This window comes from Podarcis erhardii (assembly GCF_964252035.2).
Source record: "Podarcis erhardii genome assembly, chromosome: 9".
In the NCBI taxonomy this organism is placed as follows: domain Eukaryota; kingdom Metazoa; phylum Chordata; class Lepidosauria; order Squamata; family Lacertidae; genus Podarcis; species Podarcis erhardii.
In genome coordinates, this window is record NC_138512.1 from 8,385,460 (window position 1) to 8,409,540 (window position 24,081).

Here is a 24,081-nt window from a genome sequence, read left to right on the forward strand (position 1 = left end):
TGTGGATCAATATTGAGTAGAATTCAAATGACAAATGCATGACGAATTCTCATTTGAATTCTCCTCTGCAGCATCCTACTTTTTGTAATACTGTTAAATCCACATTTTAATGGTTGATTCTCTTCCGTAAGTTCATAAAAGTCATTAGAAGAAACATGTGCTATACAAAAGTGAAAATGGGTGGCTCAAATGTTTCACCCTGGTAAAATAACGTGTGTGTATTCTGTTGATAAGGAAGCACACAAAGCCCTTCTGTTAACACAGTTTATTGGCACACATATTGGCAAAGCATACATAAAATACAGTTGTATCGTATAACACACTGACTCGCTGTATTATTTTTTTTTTACATGATGAATTGAACATATTAATATGTAAATGAAAAAAATTAGTTTATTTTATAAAGTTTCACATAAATATACCGGAATCAAAAATTAGTTTGGAGGGCTTTACAAAAGTATTATACAAGAAATATCGCATGAAAGAACAACAAAATAAACTTAAGATATAATAAAAACACAAAAAATAGTCTTTGTTTAAACTGCTCACAAAATGAATGGATTACATGGCTTTCAAAATTCAGTTCCACAGCAATTTTACAAAGCATAAACTCTCATATAGAATGGGTGTCTTTCTCCACACAATTCCCCCCCCCCCCGGTCTTTGATGAAACAAAACTACATTTTTAGCTGTCTTGGTGCTTTTGTAATTAGTTGCAAATGTAAAGCAGTGGGCTTTTAAAATTGCTAGAATAAAAAATGGAGGGCAGCACCAACGAGGGGAAGAAACAAGGGCAGTGAGAGCCCCAATTTGTGCCAGGAAACAATTAAGAAGTTAATTCTTCAGGGACCACTAAAGCAGCACAGGCCCCAATCTGGGTAAGAGCAATACTCCATTATATCCCTAGCTGCCTCCTCTTCACCATCCAGCAGCCAGATTTTCATGCACGTAGCCCATGACGGAAATCTGAAATCTCACCTGTTATCTTTGTCTAAAGGATGCTGTTAGCCGAACAGCTCCTACGTGGGATGTCAATTTTCTTTGGATCAGAACCAAGTCTGGATCAGATTTCAATTTCCTTCCGATCAGTCAATATTGCTGGCCTTATAATTTTTAATTTCACAAATTGTACTTTGTAACAAGCAATGTGTGGGCGATTGGATTTGTAACACTGATACTCCAGGAAGCTCATATCTGTACATTTTATGGGACGTATTTTTAAGAGGCAGAATCACTGTTCTCATGGACATGGTCTCATGGTCTTAAACACAAAACCTATTAGGGCACAGCTTTTCTTCTTAACCACATTCCATCCTATCTTGTTTCCTCCCTTTAAAATGGCTAACCTGGGAAGGAAACTGCATGTAAACACACACACACACATACAGAGTCCTACCTTGGTTCTCAAACAGAATGCGTTCCGGGAGGTACATTCGACTCCTGGAACCGTTCAGTAACCAAGGCACAATTTCTGATTGGCTGCAGGTGTGTCCTGCAGCCAATCAGAAGCCGCGGGAACCTGCGCCGGATGTTTGGCTTCCAAAAATCGTTTGAAAACCGGAACACTCCCGGGTTTCAATTGTTCGGGAGCTGATTTGTTCGAGAGCCAAGGCGTTTTGAGATCCAAGGTATGACTGTGTGTGTACACACACACCCCTCCTCAGGAGCAAGTTGGAAAAGAGGATGTATTTTGTTCACCATGTTTTTAAAACGGCCAATAGATCCTGATCACTAATGGTCTTCTGTTAGATATGGCCTTTAAAGGATAAAGTGGGGGGGGTCATAGTTGGGAAGAATCTTCCACTGAAATGTGAGTCTTCATCAATGTTCATGAGGTGCTACTTACATATTCAGTTCTTTTCACTGAGGTCAGTGTCAGTATCATGTCATGTGCAAGAGCTTCCAAGGTACCTGTCTGGAAGCTTATAAATTATTTTCCTAACTTAAAAAAAGAGAGAGAGCTGTACACATTTAGAAATAGGTTCTACATCTGTTGAAAACTGGGAGTTATTGTCGTCATAAAGGATGCTGTGATATAGTAATGGTGACTTGCTTCAGGCAACTTACTGGGAAGCCTGAGGTGTTGTGTTCTCAGGCTTGGTTTCTTGGTTTGCAGAAGGTTTACTGCTCCACGGGCTGTTATTCCCCAACGCAGGTGAATTGTTGAAATCTTCGTCATCGTCCATGCCATTTGCTGCATCATACTGCGTGTTCTCTAGCCTTGTGATGAGTCGCTCGTCTTCGTCGCCAAATTCTCCCCCCATTAGCGTTGGCTCCCCGACTACCATCACATCCTGTGAAAAGCACCCAACACCTGTTATATAAAGATGTCTGAAAAAAAAGCCCACGCCTAACATAGCCATTGGTCTATCAGTGACCCATTTCATAGAAGTATCTCTGAATGCAAGCCCCATTGATATACAGTGGTGCCCCGCAAGACGAACGCCTCGCAAGACGGACAACCCGCTAGACGAAAGGGTTTTCCGTTTTGGAGGTGCTTCGCAAAACGAATTTCCTATGGGCTTGCTTCGCAAGACGAAAATGTCTTGCGAGTTCCTGCGGGTTCCCCCCCCTTTTTCTAAGCCGCTAAGCCGCTTATCTGCTTATCCGCTAAGCCAATAAGCCACTAAAAGCCGCTAATAGCGCTAATCCGCTAAGCCGTCAATGGGCTTGCTTCGCAAGACGAAAAAACCGCTAGACGAAGAGACTCACGGAACGGATTAATTTCGTCTTGCGAGGCACCACTGTAGTGCACTGATACAGTGCCCTTCATAATAGTAAGGCTCAAAAATGGAACAAAATGAAATAAAGGATCAAGATCAGAACCACTGGAATTGGGTTAAACAAGATTATGGAACCTGAAATAAATGAGAACTTTGTACCCTGAAACCCAGCACACGGGAAGTCACCCAAAATTATTTAATTTGGTTGGGATAATGGGCTCTTTCGATTGTATTTTGATTCGGTATTGTGTTAATGCAGCAACTATTGGATTATTGTAATTAAAATGGACTAAAATTATTATACAAAAAAATTGGAACAAAGTGTTCTTCCTATGGATGTAGAAACTTGTGGTAGGATTCTACTCTGTTGTTAATGCTCAGATCTCTTGTCTGTTGTTAACTCTCAAGTTCAAAATACAGACAATAGCAGGTAACAGGTGGAAAAAATGTGCATTAAAAAAATATCTTTCACTGAAAGGATTTAAACAGTTGCTTAAAATGATTTTAGCGACCCTTTTCCAATTCAGTAAATTATTTCTATTTCAGGTTTTGTGGAGTGAAGTGTCAACACTTAGACGTTCAAATTAAAGGCACACTTTATCTGTAAGTTTCCCTCACACAAAATACCCTTGAAATGAAGAGGAGCCGTTGCTGTCCTCATGTATACTCCCATTCATTTCAAGGGGGCTTGTGGAGGAGAACTTCCAGATGGATTATGCTAGAGGTTCTCTGCTTTATTTCTCTAGCCATTGACTACGGCAGCTAAAATGAAGCTCACAAATGCTACTTTGAATGCACCAGCCATTGGAACACAGAACTCAGCACCTCTTATCCCTAAGCAACTCACTTGACATCTCACCACTTAATTATGGTAATTAATTTAGGTAGAGCTTTTTTAAAAAAAACCCACAAAAACAATGTTCACACTGATTTGACAATTTGCATTACTAATTAAGTAATTAGCAAAAAGGAAAAAGAAACCCTGATTGCCAACAAGCCCTGGATCTGCCATCTGCTATTTTGTGGTGTGTTTGTCACCTCTCTGTGTGTAGGCAATGCGGCTGCCAATCTGTGCGATGAGAGGACCAATCTGTCCAGCTGGTACCATGAAAAGGAAGACAGGAACGCTAATTATAATTACACCGATGAAGCTACCAGTTGTCAAAAGCCGGAAGGGGCAAGAAGAAAAGGATCTGTCCCATTGCTGCTGTGAGTGCAAACAGTCCTTTCACATAACCACAAATACAACTGCACATCAATGGTTTTCCGCTGATCTTTAGCTAGCATGGAGTACTAAGAAAGAGTGCCAGACAGGAACTAGAGGGATTTCTGGAGCTCACGGCTTAAAGGAGATTCTCTAACCACAGCATTCAGTGGAAAGAACCTATCTATGGGGCACATCTTTTGGCGCAGTGTCACTGGCAAGCCTCTTGTGATTCAGCCCTCGCTGAAGTTCATATTTGTACACAGACATTTTAACAAACCCTGCAAGGGACTGAATGGTGAAAATAATTCAGTTGTAAATGCTGTGTTAAAAGCAAGGGAAGGTGTCATAGTGTCTGGACCTCTCACCAATACTGTCAGCCCCAACTGCCTCAGAACATCTTAGTATTATCTATAACAACTCTACCTATTGTCCCCGCTTGCCCTTTTATTTCCTGAACTCCCTCTCAGTCAGTACATCTTTGAGGTGCCACCTCTAGGCCTAAAACCCCACAGATATCTCAAACTAGTCTTAAGAGTTGTTGGACTCTAAAGTTAAAAACTTGTCTAAAATGTTTAATCTATTGTTGGAGTGAAATACAAAAGAGGAACAAGTTAAATCTGTAATGATAGATTGGGCAAGAGATGTGGGACATAACATAATGTTTGAAGATTGGGAAAGATTGTGGAGGAAGGGGGTCAAGTTCACTGCATGTACAGTGTTAAAGGAAAACATTATGAAAATGATGTATAGATGGTACTTAACTCCTGTAAAATTAGCAAAGATATATCATAATAGTGATAATCTATGCTGGAAATGTAAAGAAAAAGAAGGAACCTTTTATCATATGTGATGGACCTGCCCCAAGGTGAAAAACTTCTGGGAGAAGATTTATAATGAATTGGAAAAAATGTTGAAATATACATTTATTAAGAAACCAGAGGCCTTTCTTCTTGGAATAACAGGTTTGGAATTGCCCAAGAAAGACGTTAGATTGTTTTTCTATGCCACAACTGCAGCTAGAATTTTGTTAGCTAAGAATTGGAAAACACAAGAAGTCCCAACAGTGGAGGAATGGCAAATGAAGATGATGGACTTTTCGGAGCTAGCCCGCCTGACTGGAAGAGTCCGCGACCAGAAGGAGGAGGAATACCAGGAGGAATGGATGAAATTCAAAGAGTATTTAGTCAAATATGTTAAGATAACTTAATTGGAAAAACTTGCAAATGCCAGATAGGCTTAGGATTTAAATATGCAATGTTAGAGAATAACATGTTTAAATTTAAAATGAAAAGAAAGATGTTAAGTGATTAAGTTAATTTTATGAGAAAATTAGTTTTGGAAAACTGTTACAATGATATACATTGAAATTTAGCTGGGGGATTTGAGGAAGTCACGTAACAAGGTTACTAAGATTGGATTAAGTATAATTAAGATTTATGTTTGTTTGTTTTAAAATTTTGGAAAATCAATAAAAAAAATTGAAAAAGAAGAAGAAGAAAGTTTCTCTCCCCTTGGAGATATTAACTGTGCTTCCGCCAACCCCTCTGTTGACATTTAGACTGTGGGTGTCTTGGGACAGAGGCAGAAAGGCCCACCGGGGGTGAGTGGGTATTTTCTTTTGTATGTTATAAAATGTCTTCAAGGTAAATAAAGTATTTTTTATTTTATTTTACCAAAACTATTTTCAACAACAAAACCCGAAACAACTAATTAAACAGGGGGCGTGGTTAATTAAAGTACAGTCTTGCCACCAGTTTGCAACAGTTTGTAGAGAGATTCAATGCAGAGAGAAGAGAAAATTCTGTGCAAGGACCAAACCAGCATCACAAAGGAGTGATTCTGAGTTGCTTTCGTGGTCTTCTTTTCTCTGGAAACTACTGGAAGGTGGCGGTGGCTTACTTCTAAAATTCAGGATATCTAGAATTAATTACAATATTTGCATATGTGATTTCAAGATTGAAGGTTCGTAAATAGTTTAAAAACAAAACAAAAACCCAGAGTGGAAACATTTTTTTTTGCGGCGTGAGGGTAGGAAATCAGAGGGAGGCATGAAAATTAATTAACAAACCTAGAAGGACTGATAGATGGAGCAATATTTAAAAACACATGGTTTGTTGCATTAAAATGATGATGATGATTTTTTTGCTGGCCCTTCATCAGAAGGACTGGGGTGAGGGGTGGGTTACCGTATATAAAAAGACAGTGAAAAGGAATTGTGAGCCAAACAAAAGTGAGAGGTGCATGTGTTTAAAGGCAGATGACTCAGGTCTTCTACAATCCTTCCCTCTCAAAAAAGGAGAGAGGGTAGTACTGTGTGAATCAGGACTTCCTTGCACATAGGACTTCATAAGAAGAGCCTTGCTGGAGTCCAGTATCCTGTTTCAAACAGTAGCTGTCCTCTCAAACAAAGTTTGAAGGCAATTGCCTTCTCCTGCTAATGCCCTGGAAACTGGTATTTGATGGTGCCCTGCCTGTGAGCAGAAGAGAGGCTTCATTTTGATTTTGTGGTTCATAGCTCTGTGGCTCCATCAATTTGCCTAATCCCCACAGTGCCATTCTAAGGTTGGAGCTGAATTATTTAGTGGAACGCTGAATTGCCCTTGTATGCAAGTGTAATAATGCATTGAGTTTTCCTTATGCTGAGAATTTTTGTCATTATCTGAAGTTTGCATTGAATGAGGTTCTTATACACATGCTATATATACTGTAATCTAGAGTTCCTTTTCGGGCCAACCAGAAGATTCACAAAACAGAGATCGAAATCTGAATATCTCGTTCTCAGAGTTCCATTGGGATCACACCAGCACAAGTATCCATATAGAGAGTTGTTCTCATGGACTTATTTCAGGAACATTTTGACTGTTTGTCTTTGAGATACTGAGCTGCGCATGTCATTATTATTTGGGCATTGTACATATTATTAAGATTTCATGTATCAGAAGGTGTCAAAATGCCATAATTTGTTAATTAATTTTTGTAAACCACATACAGAGTCGTTCAGTCTGTGATTTATTTCTCTGTATTCCTTGGGCATGGTATTAATCCCAATTGATTGATTGATTGATTGATTGATTTACAGAAGTATGTGTAATGTCTCTTGTATTTTTTCCATGTAACATTTTTACAAATCAGTTTCATTTGTTGAGACATGGGGGGGGGAAGATGGGTGGGGTGGGGTCGGGTGACGATGTTTCTATTTTGCTTAATGTATGTAGGGTTTGGTGTCAGCGTTGCTCGTGCTGTTCACTTGTGTTTCTTTGGTGGTGAGAGAGGTTGGGGTTGGCCTAGGGTGTGGCTGTTTGTTTGTGATTGGCTGTGGTGGTCTTTGTTTTCGTGTGTGAGTGGGGTGGTTTGGGTGTTTTGGATCAGGTTAGCCATATTGATTTGTATGCTGTTGGTGGATTATTGTCATTGTTTTGTTGGGCTGTGTATGTGATAAAGGGGAGCCATAAAAGGCGTCTTCTTCTGTTTGTCCCCGTGTCAGTTTCAGTTTATTGGTAAATTTTTCTAGTAGGGCTGTTTCCCATACTATTTGGTACCATTGGTCCATACTTACTCCTGACAGGTCTCTCCAGTGTCTGGTTATGGTGTTTCTGGTATTAATCCCCATTTGAAGGCACCTAGGCCCATGAGCATCACCACCAGTTTAGTCCATACAGAATACCCGGTGGAGGGAAGGGCACACAACTGCTCACTTATCTAGCAGAAATTGTTGCCACTCATGTCTCATTTTGTGGGTTTCTGGAGGGGGGCAGGTTGTGGGTACTACGGCTGGAGAGCAGCTGGAGCTATGCCCACTGAGGCAGCCCCTTTCAAGAACTTATGAGGGAAAACATGGAATTATTTACCCACAGTGATACATGAATGCAGTGGTTCTTTCGAACTTCCGGGAATCCTTTCTGCCTTGACTAGACTGCCCAGGAAGTTCTGAAGCACACACAGTTCATGTGCAGCCCTGGCAGTCTAACTAGGCCCCTCGCAAGCAACTGTGAGTGTGTCAGAGAGGTCACACCAACACTCTCCTGTGGTTACACACTGCAGGAGAAGATGGATGGGCAAGTTCTTTCAGAGACACACGTCTGTCATTACTGCTCTTCTGGAGAACACAGCTCAAAAACCACAGCATTTATGCACCGCCAAGGTCCATAATCAAAACCAAGGGAGTGGGTGGCACTGTGGTCTAAACCACGGAGCCTCATGGGCTTGCTGATCAGAAGGTCAGCAGTTCGAGTCCACGTGACAGGATGAGCTCCTGTTGCTCTGTCCCAGCTTCTGCCAACCTAGCAGTCCGAAAGCATGCCAGTGAAAGTAGATAAATAGGTACCGCTCTGGCAGGAAGGTAAACAGTGTTTCTGTGTGCTCTGGAACTCATCATGGTCCTCTGTACACCAGCAGTGGTTTAGTCATGCTGGCCCCATGACCTGGAAAAGCTGTCTGTGGACAAACGCCAGCTCCCTCGGTTTGAAAGCCACACTCCATAGTCAAATTCGACTGGACTTAACCACCCAGGGGCCCTTTACCTTTTTACCTCACAATCAAAAGTTTTGAGGGCTGCTTGAATGGTAAAGTACCACTAAATGAATAGATCATTTCATAATGTGTCAACTGCCAGTGGTTATCAGAAGGATTTATTTTAACCACTTGTATTATTAACTTCCACAATCAATGGCAGCAGGTTACTTGCATTAGCTAGAATATATTGTCTACCTTGGAGCTACACCACAGCTTTATTTTGCATCTTGGCATCTGATCTTATAAAGATAGAAAAGCTTTCATTACAAGATGCAAATGCCCTGTGTTCATTCCATGTACCAATCAAGAGAAAGAAAAACACACGCATTGTGGTCTTGATTCAGAGAAACCAGTTGTGTCAAGTCCTCCTGAAATCAACTGGACTTGCAACTAATGTTCCAGTTGATTTCAGTGAAGCTCTGTCCACTTCTTCGGCTCAGCTGCATTGTTTCTGCCCCACAGTGGGTCCCTCTGCTCCTTGGAAAGCAACGCCAAAGACACCCGCCAATTAATTCCACACCAAATCATCTCAACTCCCTAGTGCAATAGCCACCAACCTCTGAAGAGGACTGGAAGTGACTCCTTTTACAGCCCCTCAATGCTTCTCCTTAAATTGGTCAGTAGGGGTTACTGTTGTCGAATGACACAAGGCTCCATCCCTCCCAGGGTTGAGGCTGCAGCGTTGGAGTGCTCCTAACTCCTGCTCATGGATTGAGAAGCAGAATCCAAGAATTAAACCCTAGGGCTTTCTTTTGCAGGGGACACACACAGCTAAGGGCTAGCTAGTCACAGCAGCTTGCAAAATTCAGCTACATCCGCTCATTTCATGGTTACAAACAGGAATAGTCAGTGTACGAACATGTGAGTCTATGCTTGCAAAATGTGTATCACCGCAAGACCATAGCTATCAACTTTTCCCTTTTCATGCGAGGAATCCTATTCGGAATAAGGGAATTTCCCTTAAAAAATGGGAAAAGTTGACAGCTATGAGCAAGACCCCACTTGAAGGCTGTGCTTGGTTTAGTGTGGCCAAAGGCAGCTGTACTGCTGGAACTCTCTACGTTACCACACCTGTGGAAAAAATTCTTTGTTTTTACCCTCAATCAACCCCATGGCAGCTTGTTGAGTTATAAAAAACAGAATGTGCAGGTCCATCGTAAATATGGCACACAACCACCTTGTAAGGTGAATGGATTCTTCATGAATATAATCGATATTATTATGTTTCCATTCTGTTCTACTTTTAAAATCGCTATCTGTGTACGGATGGTGAACTTGAAAATGGCCTGTTCCAAGTAACGTTTAGTGTTACCCCCCACCCAAAACAAACTGGTTCAAAGAGCAGGTCCATAATCCCTGGAGCATGGAAAATATACACACGGGAAAAATAGTTGCCAGCTTTTGATTACAAAACAGCTGAGGATGTGGAGTTGATTGAGACTGGGGCACCTGCTCAGACCAGTAATGGGGAATATCAAAGGGCTTACGCCAGGGCATCAAGGAACAAATGAAGGACAAACCAACTAAATGGGACAACAGGCAACAGTTCAGAAAACCATCAGTTTCTAAATGCACTATAATTTTAAAAAAGCTTTTTCATAAACAGCAACACATTTCATGGAGTTGGTCAACCACTGTGTGATGCGAACCTGGCTTAAGAGTTTCCACAATATATTCATTATAGAAGGTAAAACAAACAAAATCTTGGGAGAGGCTTAGATTGTTTAAAAAGAACTAAAGCTTCATTTCCTGAAGCTCCTAGATGGGGGTTGGGAAGTCATTTTCTTCCATGATCAGATTATTTTCTAGATGTCGGAAATGTCCTCTTTGTCCAACAGGCTCCTCATGGGGATACCTGAAGGAGCGTCTCCACCCCCATTGTTCAGCCCTGACACTGAGAACTAGCACCAAGGGGCTTCTAGCGGTTCCCTCCCTGTGAGAAGTGAGGCTACAGGGAACCAGGCAGAGGGCCTTCTCGGTAGTGGCGCCCGCCCTGTGGAACGCCCTCCCATCAGATGTCAAGGAAATAAACAACTATCTGACTTGTAGAAGACATCTGAAGGAAGCCCTGTTTAGGGAAGTTTTAAATGTTTGGTGTTTTATCGCTTTATTATTTTTATTAATAATAATATTCTGTTGGGAGCCACCCAGAGTGACTGGGGAAACCAAGCCAGATGGGTGGGGTATAAATGATATGTTGTTGTTGTGGCATACCTTTGCAGCTATCACTGGCAAGAAGGAGACTCTCTTCTCATAATTTGTCATGGGGGGGGGGGTTAAAGGTAAAGGTAAAGAAACCCCTGACTATTAGTTCCAGTCATGGCCGACTCTGGGGTTGCGGCGCTCATCTCGCTTTATTGCCAAGGGAGCCGGCGTACAGCTTCCGGGTCATGTGGCCAGCATGACTAAGCCGCTTCTGTCGAACCAGAGCAGTGCATGGAAATGCCGTTTACCTTCCCGCCAGAGTGGTACCTATTTATCTCCTTGCACTTTGACGTGCTTTCGAACTGCCAGGTTGGCAGGAGCAGGGACCGAGCAACAGGAGCTCACCCCGTCGCGGGGATTCGAACCGCCGACCTACTGATTGGCAAGCCCTAGGCTCAGTGGTTTAGACCACAGTGCCACCCGCGTCTCTTGGGGGGGAGGTAATCACTGACTAATTGGAAGGAGAAGGAGGGCTGACGAGTAATGCCAGGAGTGCAGATGTGTCTCAGTTTTAGGCAAGAAAAACATAGCTCTAGGTACAGAAAACACTTCCCTGATAATCTCGACTTTCTTGTTTTTAAGTGATTTTTTAGTGATTATGCTTCCAAAGCTATGCTTAAAAGTACTTTTGGGTAACACCTGGGGAAATTTCAGACACCAGAGGCTGTTGCTGAATGTTCACAGGAACACCTGTATATGGCACATGCAAAGAACAAAATTCTCACAATACTCAGCACTGTCTAGGATCAGGAGCTGACTTAGCCACTTTTCTAGCCTATGGATTGCCTTTTCATTTATCAGCTTTGCTTTCCTCATCTACAGAGAAGTGAATGGAAGCATTTCTGGGCCGAATACAGAAATGCCGTTTCGAGAGGGGGGACTAAAAAGTGCAGTACACATGCAGAAACCATTTTATGGTTGCCTGGCTCTTGGCCTAGGTGAATTGTCTCTGTGTGTGTCTGTGTGTGGTTGTCATCTTATATGGAGGCCTAACAGGAAGGTGAAACTTACAGGTACCTGACTTGAAAGACTCAGGTTTGCAGCCGCCGCCGCCTTTTTCTTGCTGTTGGTGCTGTTGGCGTTGTTCCCGGCACTGCTGTTGGACGTGCTGCTGGTGGAGTTTTTCCTTTTCCTCCGTTTGGTTGCTGGCTGCCTTGTAGGCTCTGCTACAGTAGACACACGGGAGAGAAAATGAGTGACAGCTCTCAGAGCGGGCAGGGGAAACGAGAGTGACAAACAACGGCATTCTCCTCCCCTGGTTTAAAATTCCCGCCTGATGAACGAATCTGCTAAGCACTGGACACATTAGCCTAGAACTCAAAGCAAATTTAAATTACGGGGTATGATTCTGATATAGCATTCTTTTTTTTTTTTTTATAAATATTTATTAAAGTTTTTAAATATAAATGCACAAATAATAAACAATCTTACTTCTATCACAGACATAATTTCATGACTTCTTTGGACTCCCTCGCGTCTCCCGCTCCCATTTACATCGTTAAAAGTTTTTTCCAAACAAATTATCAACTTGTTTACAATCTCATATCCACACATTCAAATATAATCTAGCACTTCTTCCAAAAAATTTTATATTTTCTTTAGTCTCACTTATCATCAAATTTCAAATCTAATTTAGTGGTGGCCAATTTTTTATAATCTAGCATCCTTCTTAACATTCAACCAAATTACAATGTTTTTGTAGATACTTCTTGAATTTCTCCCAGTCTTCCTCCATCTTCTCTTCTCCCAGGTCACGGATTCTGCCAGTCATCTCGGCCAGTTGCATATAGTCCATCAGTTGCATCTGCCACTCTTCCAGTGTGGGTAGATCTTGAGTTTTCCATTTTTTTGCGATGAGTATCCTTGCTGCCGTTGTTGCATACATAAAGAATGTTCGGTCCTTCTGATATAGCATTCTAACCATTCATAGATCTCAAACCCAAATAGCTCCCTGAGGTGGTGTGAAGTGGAGTCGTTCACCTCATAGCTCCTCTTCAGAGCAGATTCTCCTCACAGACACCCATCAGTCATCTTCCACTGGGACAATGGCTGCTGCTGATTCTGCTGCCAAGGGGACCTGATCCTGACACCTTCAGCCAATTAATTACTACATCTGGCAATGCATAGTGTTAGCTGACCAAGTGATGGGTTGACATGGATCTGGCCAGAGCTAACATTTCTGTGGCGAGGACTCTCTCAAAGGTCTATGGGAAATGTACAGCGTCATACCTGGAGGCGCCACCATCCTCTGCCATTTCTGAAACAAGCATGTTTTCAGGCAATCTCGAGGACTTAAATTATAGGTTTTATGCCTTGACATCAATTCTTGCATTGGCTCCAATATTACACACAACTGCAAAAAGAAAGGAGGCAGGGAAGCAAATTTAAAAGGAATTGCATTTGCTGGAAAACATACTTCTAGTCTGAATTGAAACTCAGCTTATCGCCCTAGTCTCTGGTTCCTATGCTTTCTGCTAAACAGAGAGTTATGTGATATGCATTTCAAGCAGTGACGCTGTTGAAGCTCACATTTCTGGGCTCAGGAATCTAGAATGCAGCTTTGCCGCAAATATGAGGTGAGCAGGACAACTCAATTTCTTCTCTGGCTTGAGTTGTATTCTGAGCAGATGAGGCTGGGGTAATAGCCAGTGCTTGTGCTTTCAAAAACAGGCAGTAGCCATTGCTTCTTTGTCCCAGAATTCTAGCTGTGCAAGCTGACACATGCAGCACATGGAGACTTCTATAGTCTGCAGTTTTCATCTTGGAACTGAGTCTAAAAACCGACACTATGGCCATAACATTTTTGCTTTTTATTCCCCCCCCCCCCCCCATTTTCAGCTTTGTGCAATGTCTTAACAGATTAAGAGTTGTTGGAAACTCAAATGTTTGCTCCCTATTTTGTGACATTTTGGTTGGTTCAAATAAATTTATTGCCCAACTGCGGATTTGGGAGGTGGTTTTTTTTTCTTATGGAAATGCATCCTTTTTGTATCTCCTGGAGAATACTGTAACCTGTGTTAATTTGTTGTACAGGTGTATAAAGAATGGAATGAAACATACATTTTCATATCTCAAGGATAACTTATTTCTCTTCGCCTACAATTTTCATTTTACTTTTTGTAATACACAGGCTTATGCATCTCTTTTTGTTTGCAATCTGTGCTTTCAGAAACCCTGCATTCCTCAGTCTGTCCCCTTAGTCTTAGTCCTCTGTAATCTCCCCGTTCATTCTGCTATGCGACTCCCTTCTCTGACCCTGAAGGACTCTTCCTTTTCCCATTCCTATCCATCCCTATTTCTATAACTAGCTTCCACCATCTTTTTACTCCTTGCCTCCGTCTTCCAGTTCTCTTTCATTCCATTTCTCTGATTGTGCCCTTTTTACCATCCTTCCCACTCTAACTTCACGGATGTCAGAAGGGTGAGCACACCAGAAGTGGGGTGAAGCGAGGAGGTGCTGGTCTGCTCAGGGCTCACACATACAAGGAGCATGGGGGTTCTAGGGAGTGAAGAGGGCTTCGTTTTTCTTTCGTTTTTAAAGCCCTATGCGGCCTAGGACCCTTGTACCTACGGGACCGCCTCTCCTGTCCCATGGAGGGCCTTAAGGTCCACAAATAACAACACTTTGGAAGTCCTGAGCCCCAAGGAGGTTAGATTGGCCTCAACCAGGGCCAGGGCCTTTTCAGCTCTGGCCCCGATCCAGTGTAACGCTCTGTCACAAGAGACTAGGGCCCTGCGGGATTTGACATCTTTCCGCAGGGCTTTAGGGCTGGACTCAGTCTATCCCCCCCCCCATTTATTTCTTTATTAATGGAACCCCTTATATGGGATTTGTATATAAATTTTCCCTCGGCTCTTTTTGCTGGCCCATGTAGGACCAGCATGGATAGTTGGCCCCGGTGAATATTTGACGTTTTCTCCCCTTATGGCTTTGTTCTATAGGCTACCACTAAAACAAGGCTGCATTTTAAGCAGCATTTTAAACTGTATTCTAACTTATATTTTAATCAACTGTTTGTTTGGTGTTTTTCGTTTTGTTTTGTTTCGTTTTGAACATTTTTACTGTATTTATATTTGGTGTTAGCCGCCCTGAGCCCGGTTTGCCAGGGAGGGTGGGGTATAAATAAAAAATTATTATTATTATCTAGCCATTCCAGCTATTGCTCATCAGCCTCAGATTTTAACTCACCCATTATGAGGAGGATTTCAGCCTAACAGAGCATCCCTGGACATTCGGGGGGGGGGGCATGTTCTGCTTCGAACCTTTCTGAAACATCTAGAAATCTACTTTTCTTTTCTTGTTACCTAATAACTCAACGTGGTTTCCCACCTGCAACCTGAAGTGATGGTGCAATCTATGCTACCACCTCAGGTTTTGACCCTCGTTCTGCAGCATTTGTTTTGCCCTTAAGTCCTAATTTCTCGGGATTCGAAAGATGGTCTTCTCTGGCAGAAAGCTGCCCATTCAACAGGTGTGAGTGCCTCCATATTCTGAGGTGAGGTAGGTGGTAACTACCTAGGCCCTCTGAGCTGAGGGAACCCATTTCTGGAATGGGCTGCCCAGAAAAATCAATTTGGTACTTCAAAGCAATCCTTCTTTGGAGCATTCACTTGAGAAAGGTTGATTAGTATTTGCTGCAGACTTTTCTCTTTAAATTTAGATTGTATGGTTGTAGTGCTGGATCGGCAGTTTTGTATTTTTATAGCAATTGTGTGTTTTTTGCCCTGCCTGTTGCCAAACATTTTTTTTTAATGCTACATTTATGATTAGCAAACATATCACACAAGCGAAACTCACGATAATAAGGTTGTCCTAAAATAACCCAGATCTCTAAGTTTATGTACTAATTTTATTTACAGATATATAGAGAGAAACATTTTTCTGCCATAATAAAAATGTCCAGCTCTGGAGTTATAATTAATAAACAGATCCATCTTGCAATGTATTATGTCTGCTAGTTCTTCTGTAGTCATTTGGGATTTCATATAAGAATAGATCAGTTTTTGGAGTACAGAACTAATATTTACATTCTCGGTTGGTTATATTCATTCATATTTTGGTTGTCTTCAATCATTCCTATATTTCCATTGGAAATTGGAGCTACTGTAATTCTACCAGTTCTGGTCACCAGGTGGCAGAAATAACTCAGCTAAGGAACCTAAACCCTCACTTGGCGTGGAAGAGAAATGCAAATTACAGTACTTTCAAGTGAGCTAATTCATTTTGGTTGGCCTTTGCATTTTAAGCAAGGAATACAGTGGGGTTTTTTTTAAAAAAATAATAATATGCATGCCATATGGCAAGTATATTCAGTGTATTTCTTGAAAGTATATTTTCCCCTTAAAATCCTGTAAGTTGTTAAATTGAAAACCTAGAATGGAAACAGCCCTTAAATCCTAAAAAAGCATCAAAACCAGAAAGACATAATTCTGTATATTGCTTAAACCAGATGCAGCCTACTGGCAGTGCATGAGCAGGATCATACCAATAAGAGTGTATGGATTGTGTATCTATGAAGTTTCTCCTAAAAAGGGATGCAAACTACATTACACCAAAATTGCCCCAAGAAGGACTATTTTTCAGGCAGAAATCTTCTTTAATGTCTTTGCAGAATCTGGAATAAAGATGGAGATCTTCGTTCCAGTTGGTAACTGTGTTGGACTTGAGTTGGTTCTTTGTGCGTGGTGTTTATAATTGTTTATGTAAATAAATATAGTTGTTAAATTGTTTTCATATACGCAACTGTTTTAACTGTTTTTACTGTATAGATGTAACTGTTTTATAAATTTATATATTGCAAATCACTCTGGGATGTCTCATGGGAAACAATTCATAAATAAAATAAATACATGTGACATCAGATGGTTGAAGCCTCTAAACCAGAGTTCAGAGAAATATGTAAGATCACCTTCTCAGACTAAACCACTGATTATCTATTTTGTACAGCATAAACAGAATGTGGAAACAGATAGAAGTTTAACAAGCCATCTAGGCTCTCAATTTTAGCATAGGCGTTACAGACCGAAGTGCCACTATTTTCCAGGGGCAGTCCCCAATTTACAGAAACCATTCAAGTTTCTGATTTGATCCTGGAATGTCCTGCTTTTCCTTAAAGGTAAAGGGACCCCTGCCCGTTAGGTCCAGTCGCAGACAACTCTGGGGTTGTGGCGCTCATCTCACTTTACTGGCCGAGGGAGCCGGCCTTTGTCTGCAGACAGTTTTTCTGGGTCATGTGGCCAGCATGACTAAGCCGCTTCTGCCGAACCAGAGCAGCGCACGGAAACGCTGTTTACCTTCCCGCTGGAGCGGTACCTATTTATCTACTTGCACCGTGTGCTTTTGAACTGCTAGGTTGGCAGGAGCAGGGACTGAACAATGGGAACTTACCCCATCGCGGGGATTTGAACCGCCGACCTTCTGATTGGCAAACCCTAGGCTCTGTGGTTTAACCCACAGCACCACCCACATCCCACTTTTCCCTAGGCTGTCCCTATTTTCATCGGAGAAATGTTGGATGGTATGGAATTATGTGACCACTGAGCCAAGGAGATAAGTAACAATATTACCATTAGAAGACATCTGGAGGTAGCCCTGTTTAGGGAAGTTTTTTAATGTTCAATGTTTTACTATGTTTTTATATCTGCCCAGAGTGGCTGGGTCAACTCGATCAGATGGGCAGAGTATTATTATTATTATTATTATTATTATTATTATTATTATTATTATTATAGGTCGTCGCTATTTTCATCGGAGAAATGTTGGAGGGTATGAAGTTAACATGCAGCTATCCTCAAACTGCACTTTAAGCTTAAAACTGCATTTTGAAAGCTTCAATTTAAACTTTAAAATAGCTTGTATATTGTAGCTGGTAAGACACTAGTTTAAAATCTTACCTCTGTCGTAATATTTGCTATGAATCTCACTAGCTCTCCAATACCCCATGTTAGATCAACATGCTCAAGTATGTGGCGGCTACTCCAACTCGAGATGGTTCTGACAGAATTTAGATCTATTTCTCCAGTTTCAAGTGCAGTTTTCTGACTGAAATGGCATTGGCCACTCTGAGATCTTTGCCAGAAAGTAGGTAGAGGGATTTTGATTTGCTGAACCTCTCAGACTATATTAATTATCCTACTGTAAATTGTCTGCAAAGGGACTTGGTTCCAGTCCTTCCTAGAGGCTAGATTCCAAGTGGTGCTGGTGAATTTCCAGACACTTTGGCCAGGCTTGTCTTGCAGAATTCTGTCCTGGCCTCCATGCTCTTTAATATTTACATGAAACCACTGTGGCCATCTGGAAATTTGGAGTACAGTGCCATCATACCCTCCAACATTTCTCCAATGAAAACAGAGAGGTCTAATAATAATAATAATAATAATAATAATAATAATAATAATAATAATATTTATACCCCACCCATCTGACTGGATTGCCCCAGCCACTCAGGGCAGCTTTCAACATATATAAAAACCATAATAAAACATTTAAAAACTTCCCTATGCAGGGCTGCCTTCAGATGTCTTCTACAGGCTGTATAGTTACTTATCTCCTTGGTTCAGGGGCCACATAACACCATACCCTCTGACATTTATTGGATGAAAATGGGGGGGATGGGACCTTCTGAGATAAAATCAGAAACCAGGATGGCTTCTGTAAATCTAGGACTGCCCCTGGAAAATAGGATACCCCCCCCCCATCACTCGTTTTCATCATATGTCTGGGAGACAGCCACTGCCCTGAATCATTTGCTCTGGTCAGGTTCAGCAACAAACTGAAACTTAATCCATACAAGACAGAGACTCTACTGGCCAGGAGAACTGCTTCAGTTCAGTATGGGCTTCAGTCTGGTTTTGATGTGGTAACGCTCCCCTTGAATGATAAGGTTTGCAATTTTCAAGTGTACCTGAATAGCCAGGTAGTAGCTGGGGCCAGGGGTGTGCTTATACAGTTTAGGTATCCGTTCCTGGCATAGAGGTGGCCTGAGGTATGGAGGCCACAGCTCATCAAATTAGTGTAGCACACATTATGTACCTTGGGAAATTGTTCAGAAACTTCGGTTAGGACAGAATGCAGCAGTGAGAATTCTGACTGAATCGGTTTTCTGCGTTTTTGTTGCAACAATGTTGGCTTCCGATTCCAGGCCCAATTCAAAGTGTTGGCTACCATCTTTTAATTTGTGTGAGGTTGAGATATGAATACTTAAGTGCCATCTTCCCTACTATGAACTAGTCGATCAATCCATATATTTCATCAGCAGAGACCCCCTTCTTTGCATTCCACTGCCTTTCGAGGCTCAGTTTTAATGGTAACACACGAGGAGGTATTCTCTTTAGCAGAGTCTACAGTGTGAAAATCCTCATCCAGGTTTCTTTGGTTCTCATGCTGACCATCTTTAAACACCACCTGAAAGCTTTTCAATTTGACAAGCCCCAAGGCCTGGTTGCTGCCTGATTTGTTTTTATCCTTTCCGTTTTTCTCTCTCTCCTTCTCTGTGTGTGTTGAAATGCTTGTTTAGCTATTGGAAAAGCAAATGTGTATGGTTATATTTTAGTATTTTAGCTGTAAGCTGCATTGGACAGCTTGTGGGAGTTGGAAAAGTGAGGTAAGAAAGCCTAAAATATATAAAATATAAAGAAACAAGACCATAGCCAGCTACCCACTTTTTCATCCCTGTTCTGCATTTGCAGTTTGGGTATATAAATACTGACCTACCTTACAGAGAAGTTAATATCACAACCAGATTAGATATGTATAATTGTATTACATGATATTATAGAGTTCTGGATTTTGCTGCATGGAACTGATGGTTGGAAATGATTTCTCTCTCTCTCTCTCTCACCTCCCCCCTGTCTTGAGTGCTTTATGTACAAATTGAAATAGATTGGGAGACTGAGTAGACAGACGGAAAGATTAGATGGACAGACAGACAAACAGACAGTGTTTTGGGGCATGGGAGTAACATATCATAAAGGCCTCTTCACATTATGTACTTTGATGTTGTACACATAAGATTTTTAAGTGTACATCAGGGTTCAGCAAACTTTTTCAGCAGAGGTCCACTGGTCCCTCAGACCTTGTAGGGGGCTGGACTATATTTTTGGGGGGCAAATGAACGAATTCCTATGTCCCACAAATAACCCAGAGATGCATTTTAAATAAAAGGACACATTCTACTCCTGTAAAAACACGCTGATTCCCGGACTGACCGTGGGTTGGATTTAGAAGGCGACTGGGCTGGATCCAGCCCCCCGGGCCTTAGTTTGCCTAGCCATGGTGTACATGGTCTGGAAATTTAAAGTGTGAACATGACACACAAATGTCCCTCGGGCTGTGTACTGCCTATGGTCCAATAGGCCCATGTCTTAGCTCTGCTTCCTGACTTCCTTTTAACTAGAGATATCTGGAGCTGAACCTCAGATCACTTGCATAGACAATAGGGACTCTTCCGTGGAACTAAGACCTAAATCTTGCCTTTGGTCCTTTCAATTTGCTACAACCAGTGCTTTCCTTTCTTCTACGAAGCTGGTTCAAAGTATCACCATTCAGCGATGGCATCCTGATTACCTTTACAGATTAAAAAGCTTTCTTCTACTCCCTTTTGGAAATGTTTTGTGACCTAGCAGAGATTCCCGTGCAATCGGTATCTAAAGGAAACAGCACGGGAAAAAGGTTGGTTTCCCTGCGTGCTGTTTCCCATCACATGGTGTCCGTGTGTGACATTTCCTTCCTCTCAATTCCTCCAAAAGGCAAACAATCCACTATTCAGCAGTTCTGACTCAAATCCTAACACCTGATGCTTCTGATGTGCAAACTGCCAGCTTTTCCTATTTGTGCAACAATTAGACCTTTATCTGTTTGCAGCTTTCCACTCCGACTATAAAAACGCTCCCACTGTCACTTTTGACGTGTGTCCTTGGCAGCTAGCTGAAGTACGGAAGACTCCAGAAAGCGGCTTGCCTGATTCAGGTCACCACCGATCCAAAGCAAATGACAGTCATAAAAAAATAAAATAATTCAAGCACACTTCAAAGCGTTCAGGCAAAGTGAAATTTGGCAAATTTAAAACGTTTCGATGAAATGCGCTCGCTCTACAGGCATATGAGAGACAGGAGATGCAACAGGTCTGCCCCAAGTGGGACCTCTCCCTCAAGCCAAATGGAGCCCCAAAGCTGTGGATTTGATCTGAAGGATTACTGGAGGTCCAAATGACTCTCTTCAGACGAGTATCTGTAGCATGGAGGCAGGACCAGCACACACGACTGTCCTTTAAAGGTGGAATGCACTTATTCTGCACCCACATGGCATAAAAGATCATTGCGTGTCAAGGTCCCCCCCCCCAAATAAAGCACACATCACACAGAATTTTTGTTTAAGGTTTTTGGCATAATTTTGGCCACAACTTCATTAACATACATGAATGTGAGTGGTTGCTTAGGCATTGGTTAGGCCTATCTGTCCCCTCACCTGGGGACAGAACTGACTTCCGGATTCCAGCGAAAGCCAGTAGGGGAAAATAATATTGGGGAGAGAATGGGGCTGGGCACCATACCGTCACCCCTCCCCACATGCTTCCAGGGGCTTGCATGGCCCTAGCCCCTTGCCGGGGATACAGACAAAAGCATGGCAAACCCCTGGATTTAACGGAATTCCCTTGCAGCAGCAGCATTGGAGGGGCAGGCACAGCCAACCCTTACCCCTCCACCAACTAAGTTTTAACCAATGTCTAACCGCAACCTTACAAGTTGTGACGATTTGCTACGCAGAAGGCAAAAACCAAATGGCACCAGCCAATCAGCCAAATGGACAAAATTCCTACCAGGCCCCTGCCTCAAAGCAGACGACCCCATGACAGGCATAGCAAGGTCAACACACGAGACCTAAAATTAGGGAGGGTGGGCGGGTGATCTGCTAGAGACGATCTAGCCTTACTCGCCCAACAACAGGGGTGGTGGCTTGGAAATGAGAACACGCTTTACTATTATTTCAGGTACTTGGTGATCTTTTTAATATGAATTCCCTAAATACCACGACAAAAAGCAAAAAGCAATTAAGGGTACAATTAAGCCTCCCAATTGATCACATAAAACTTTCAGGCAATCTGCCTTTTAACCATTTTATTCATCAAATAACAAATTACAAAATTTTGCCACTGTTGACTTCTCAGCTTGGTTACTGCAGAGTTTTCATCGGGTACAGACTGCAGCTCTGTCCTTGGCCATCTCACCAGAAGCTTATGGCACCAATGTGGCAAGAGCGCCATTTAATTCTAATTCATATCTGCGCTAAATTAAAGTTGCTGGTTTTGACCTCTAAGTACAGGGTACCTTCTCCCATATGACCTCTCCCTGCCTGAGAACTGAGATTTAGTTCTGGGACCTTCATAGATATGCACTGTCAAGAGTAGGGTATGAAACTATACCAGTGTTTCCCAACCTTTTTTGGGCAAAGGCACACTTGTTTCATGAAAAAAATCCCGAGGCACACCACCATTAGAAAATGTTTAAAAAATTAACTCTGTGCCTATATTGACTATATATACAGTGGTGCCCCGCAAGACGAATGCCTCGCAAGACTGAAAACCCGCAAGACGAAAGGGTTTTCCGTTTTTTGAGGCACTTTGCAAGATGAATTTCCCTATGGGCTTGCTTCGCAAGAAGAAAGCCTATAGGGAAATCTCCAGGGACCTCTTTTAAATGCTGGCGGTGGGGAGCAAAGCCTTCCCCCCCCTCCGGCCTTCAGAAGAGGTCCAGGAAGGCCGGCGGGGGCCGAAAGGCTTTGCTCCCCACCGCCAGCATTTTAAAAGCAGTCCGGGATAGCAGGGAAGCGCTTCCCGCTATCCTGGACGGCTTTTCAAGGCAGGCGGGGGGAGCAAAGACTTTTGTTCCCCCGCCCGCCTTCAGAAGAGGTCCAGGACCTCTTCTGAAGGCTGGCGGGGGGTGAAAGTCTTTGCTCCCCCCTGCCTGCCTTCCCGGGAGAGCGGAGAAACGCAGCGTGTTTCTCCGCTGTCCCGGACAGCTTTTGAAGGCAGGCAGAGGGGAGCAAAGACTTTCGCCCCCTGCCCGCATTCAGAAGAGGTCCAGGACCTCTTCTGAAGGCTGGCGGGGGGCAAAAGTCTTTGCTCCCCCTGCCTGCCTTCCCGGGAGAGCGTAGAAACGCAGCACGTTTCTCCTCTGTCCCGGACGGCTTTTGAAGGGGGGGAGCAAAGACTTTCCGCTCTCCCGGGAAGGCAGGCACGGGGGAGCAAAGACCTTTGCCCCTCGCCCGCCTTCAGAAGAGGCCCTGGACCTCTTCTGAAGGCGGGCGGGGGGCGAAAGTCTTTGCTCCCCTCTGCCTGCCTTCAAAAGCTGTCCGGGACAGCGGAGAAACACGCTGCGTTTCTCCGCTCTCCCGGGAAGGCAGGCAGGGGGGAGCAAAGAGGTCCTGGACCTCTTCTGAAGGCGGGCGGGGGGGCAAAAGTCTAATTCTAATTTCAATGAGTGTGCCCTCCCACGGCACACCAGGCAACGTCTCGCGGCACACTAGTGTGCCGCGGAACACCGGTTGGGAAACACTGAACTATACATATATGAGTCTTAACAATATTGGGTGTGAGGAATTCAAATCTGCTATTATTATTGGGTAACATTTAGCTTGGTAAGTCTATGTTTTATGAAGAAGCACATAAACTGCTTTTGGGAAACCAAAGAATTTTAATTCTACCTTCTGAAAATGTCAGGTAATGCAATATAATATAATATAATATAATATAATATAATATAATATAATATAATATAATATAATATAATATAATATAATATAATATAATATAATATAATATAATATAATAAATATAATATAATATTATAATAATATAACTGCAAGTACTTGGCAATTGTTTTTAATGATTTCTATGCAATTTTACACACATTTTACTTACCAAGCACTTACTTACTAAATTATATTAATTTAACCAAAATATCTTTTGAATTCCCAAGCCATGCTACAACTTTTTAGCGCCTCTCATTTTGGAAATGTGAAAGCTGAAAAAATTAGCATGCCCAATTGCCAGAGGCAATGTTGTCTCAAAATGGATGAAATTTTGGTCTGAAATGGATGAAATGGATCTGTGCAGGCTGTCTGTATGTCAGCAGGTCCAATTTAAGGTGCTTCTGCTGACATATATAAAGTGGAATGAAGTAAAAATATAAAGCCCTGGAAGACTGGGGATCCAAGTATTCAATAAAACCCCTCTGCCAATACTAACCTGCCTTGAGATCAGAATGTTGCTCATTATGTGTAGAATGAGGTAGGGACTTCTTGGTGGTGGTGCTTGGTTATGGAACTTCTTTCCTCTAGTGGCAAGGACAGCTATATCCTTGATGCACTTCTCTTACCACTTAAGACATGGGAAGGCCAACTAAGGCCCAGGGGCCGGATCCAGCCCAATCGCCTTC

At 42.4% G+C, this 24,081-nt stretch overlaps 1 protein-coding gene across 6 annotated transcripts in view; it reads right to left on the bottom strand.

Moving 5' to 3' along the window:
• Positions 1–250: 250 nt before the first annotated feature.
• LDB2 (LIM domain binding 2) overlaps positions 251–24,081 on the bottom strand; it is a 241,628-nt gene continuing 217,797 nt past the window's right edge. For 4 of the 6 annotated variants that reach the window (XM_081876409.1, XM_081876413.1, XM_081876414.1 and 1 more), the window contains 3 exons: positions 12,877–13,000; positions 11,659–11,813; positions 251–2,294 (listed from right to left, as the gene is read on the bottom strand). In XM_081876409.1, the coding sequence (XP_081732535.1) occupies positions 2,064–2,294; positions 11,659–11,813; positions 12,877–13,000 (510 nt within the window). In that variant the 3' untranslated portion in view covers positions 251–2,063. Of the gene's footprint in view, positions 2,295–8,999; positions 9,143–11,658; positions 11,814–12,876; positions 13,001–24,081 lie in introns of all 6 variants that reach the window. The other 2 variants (XM_081876412.1, XM_081876410.1) reach the window with 2 other exon arrangements.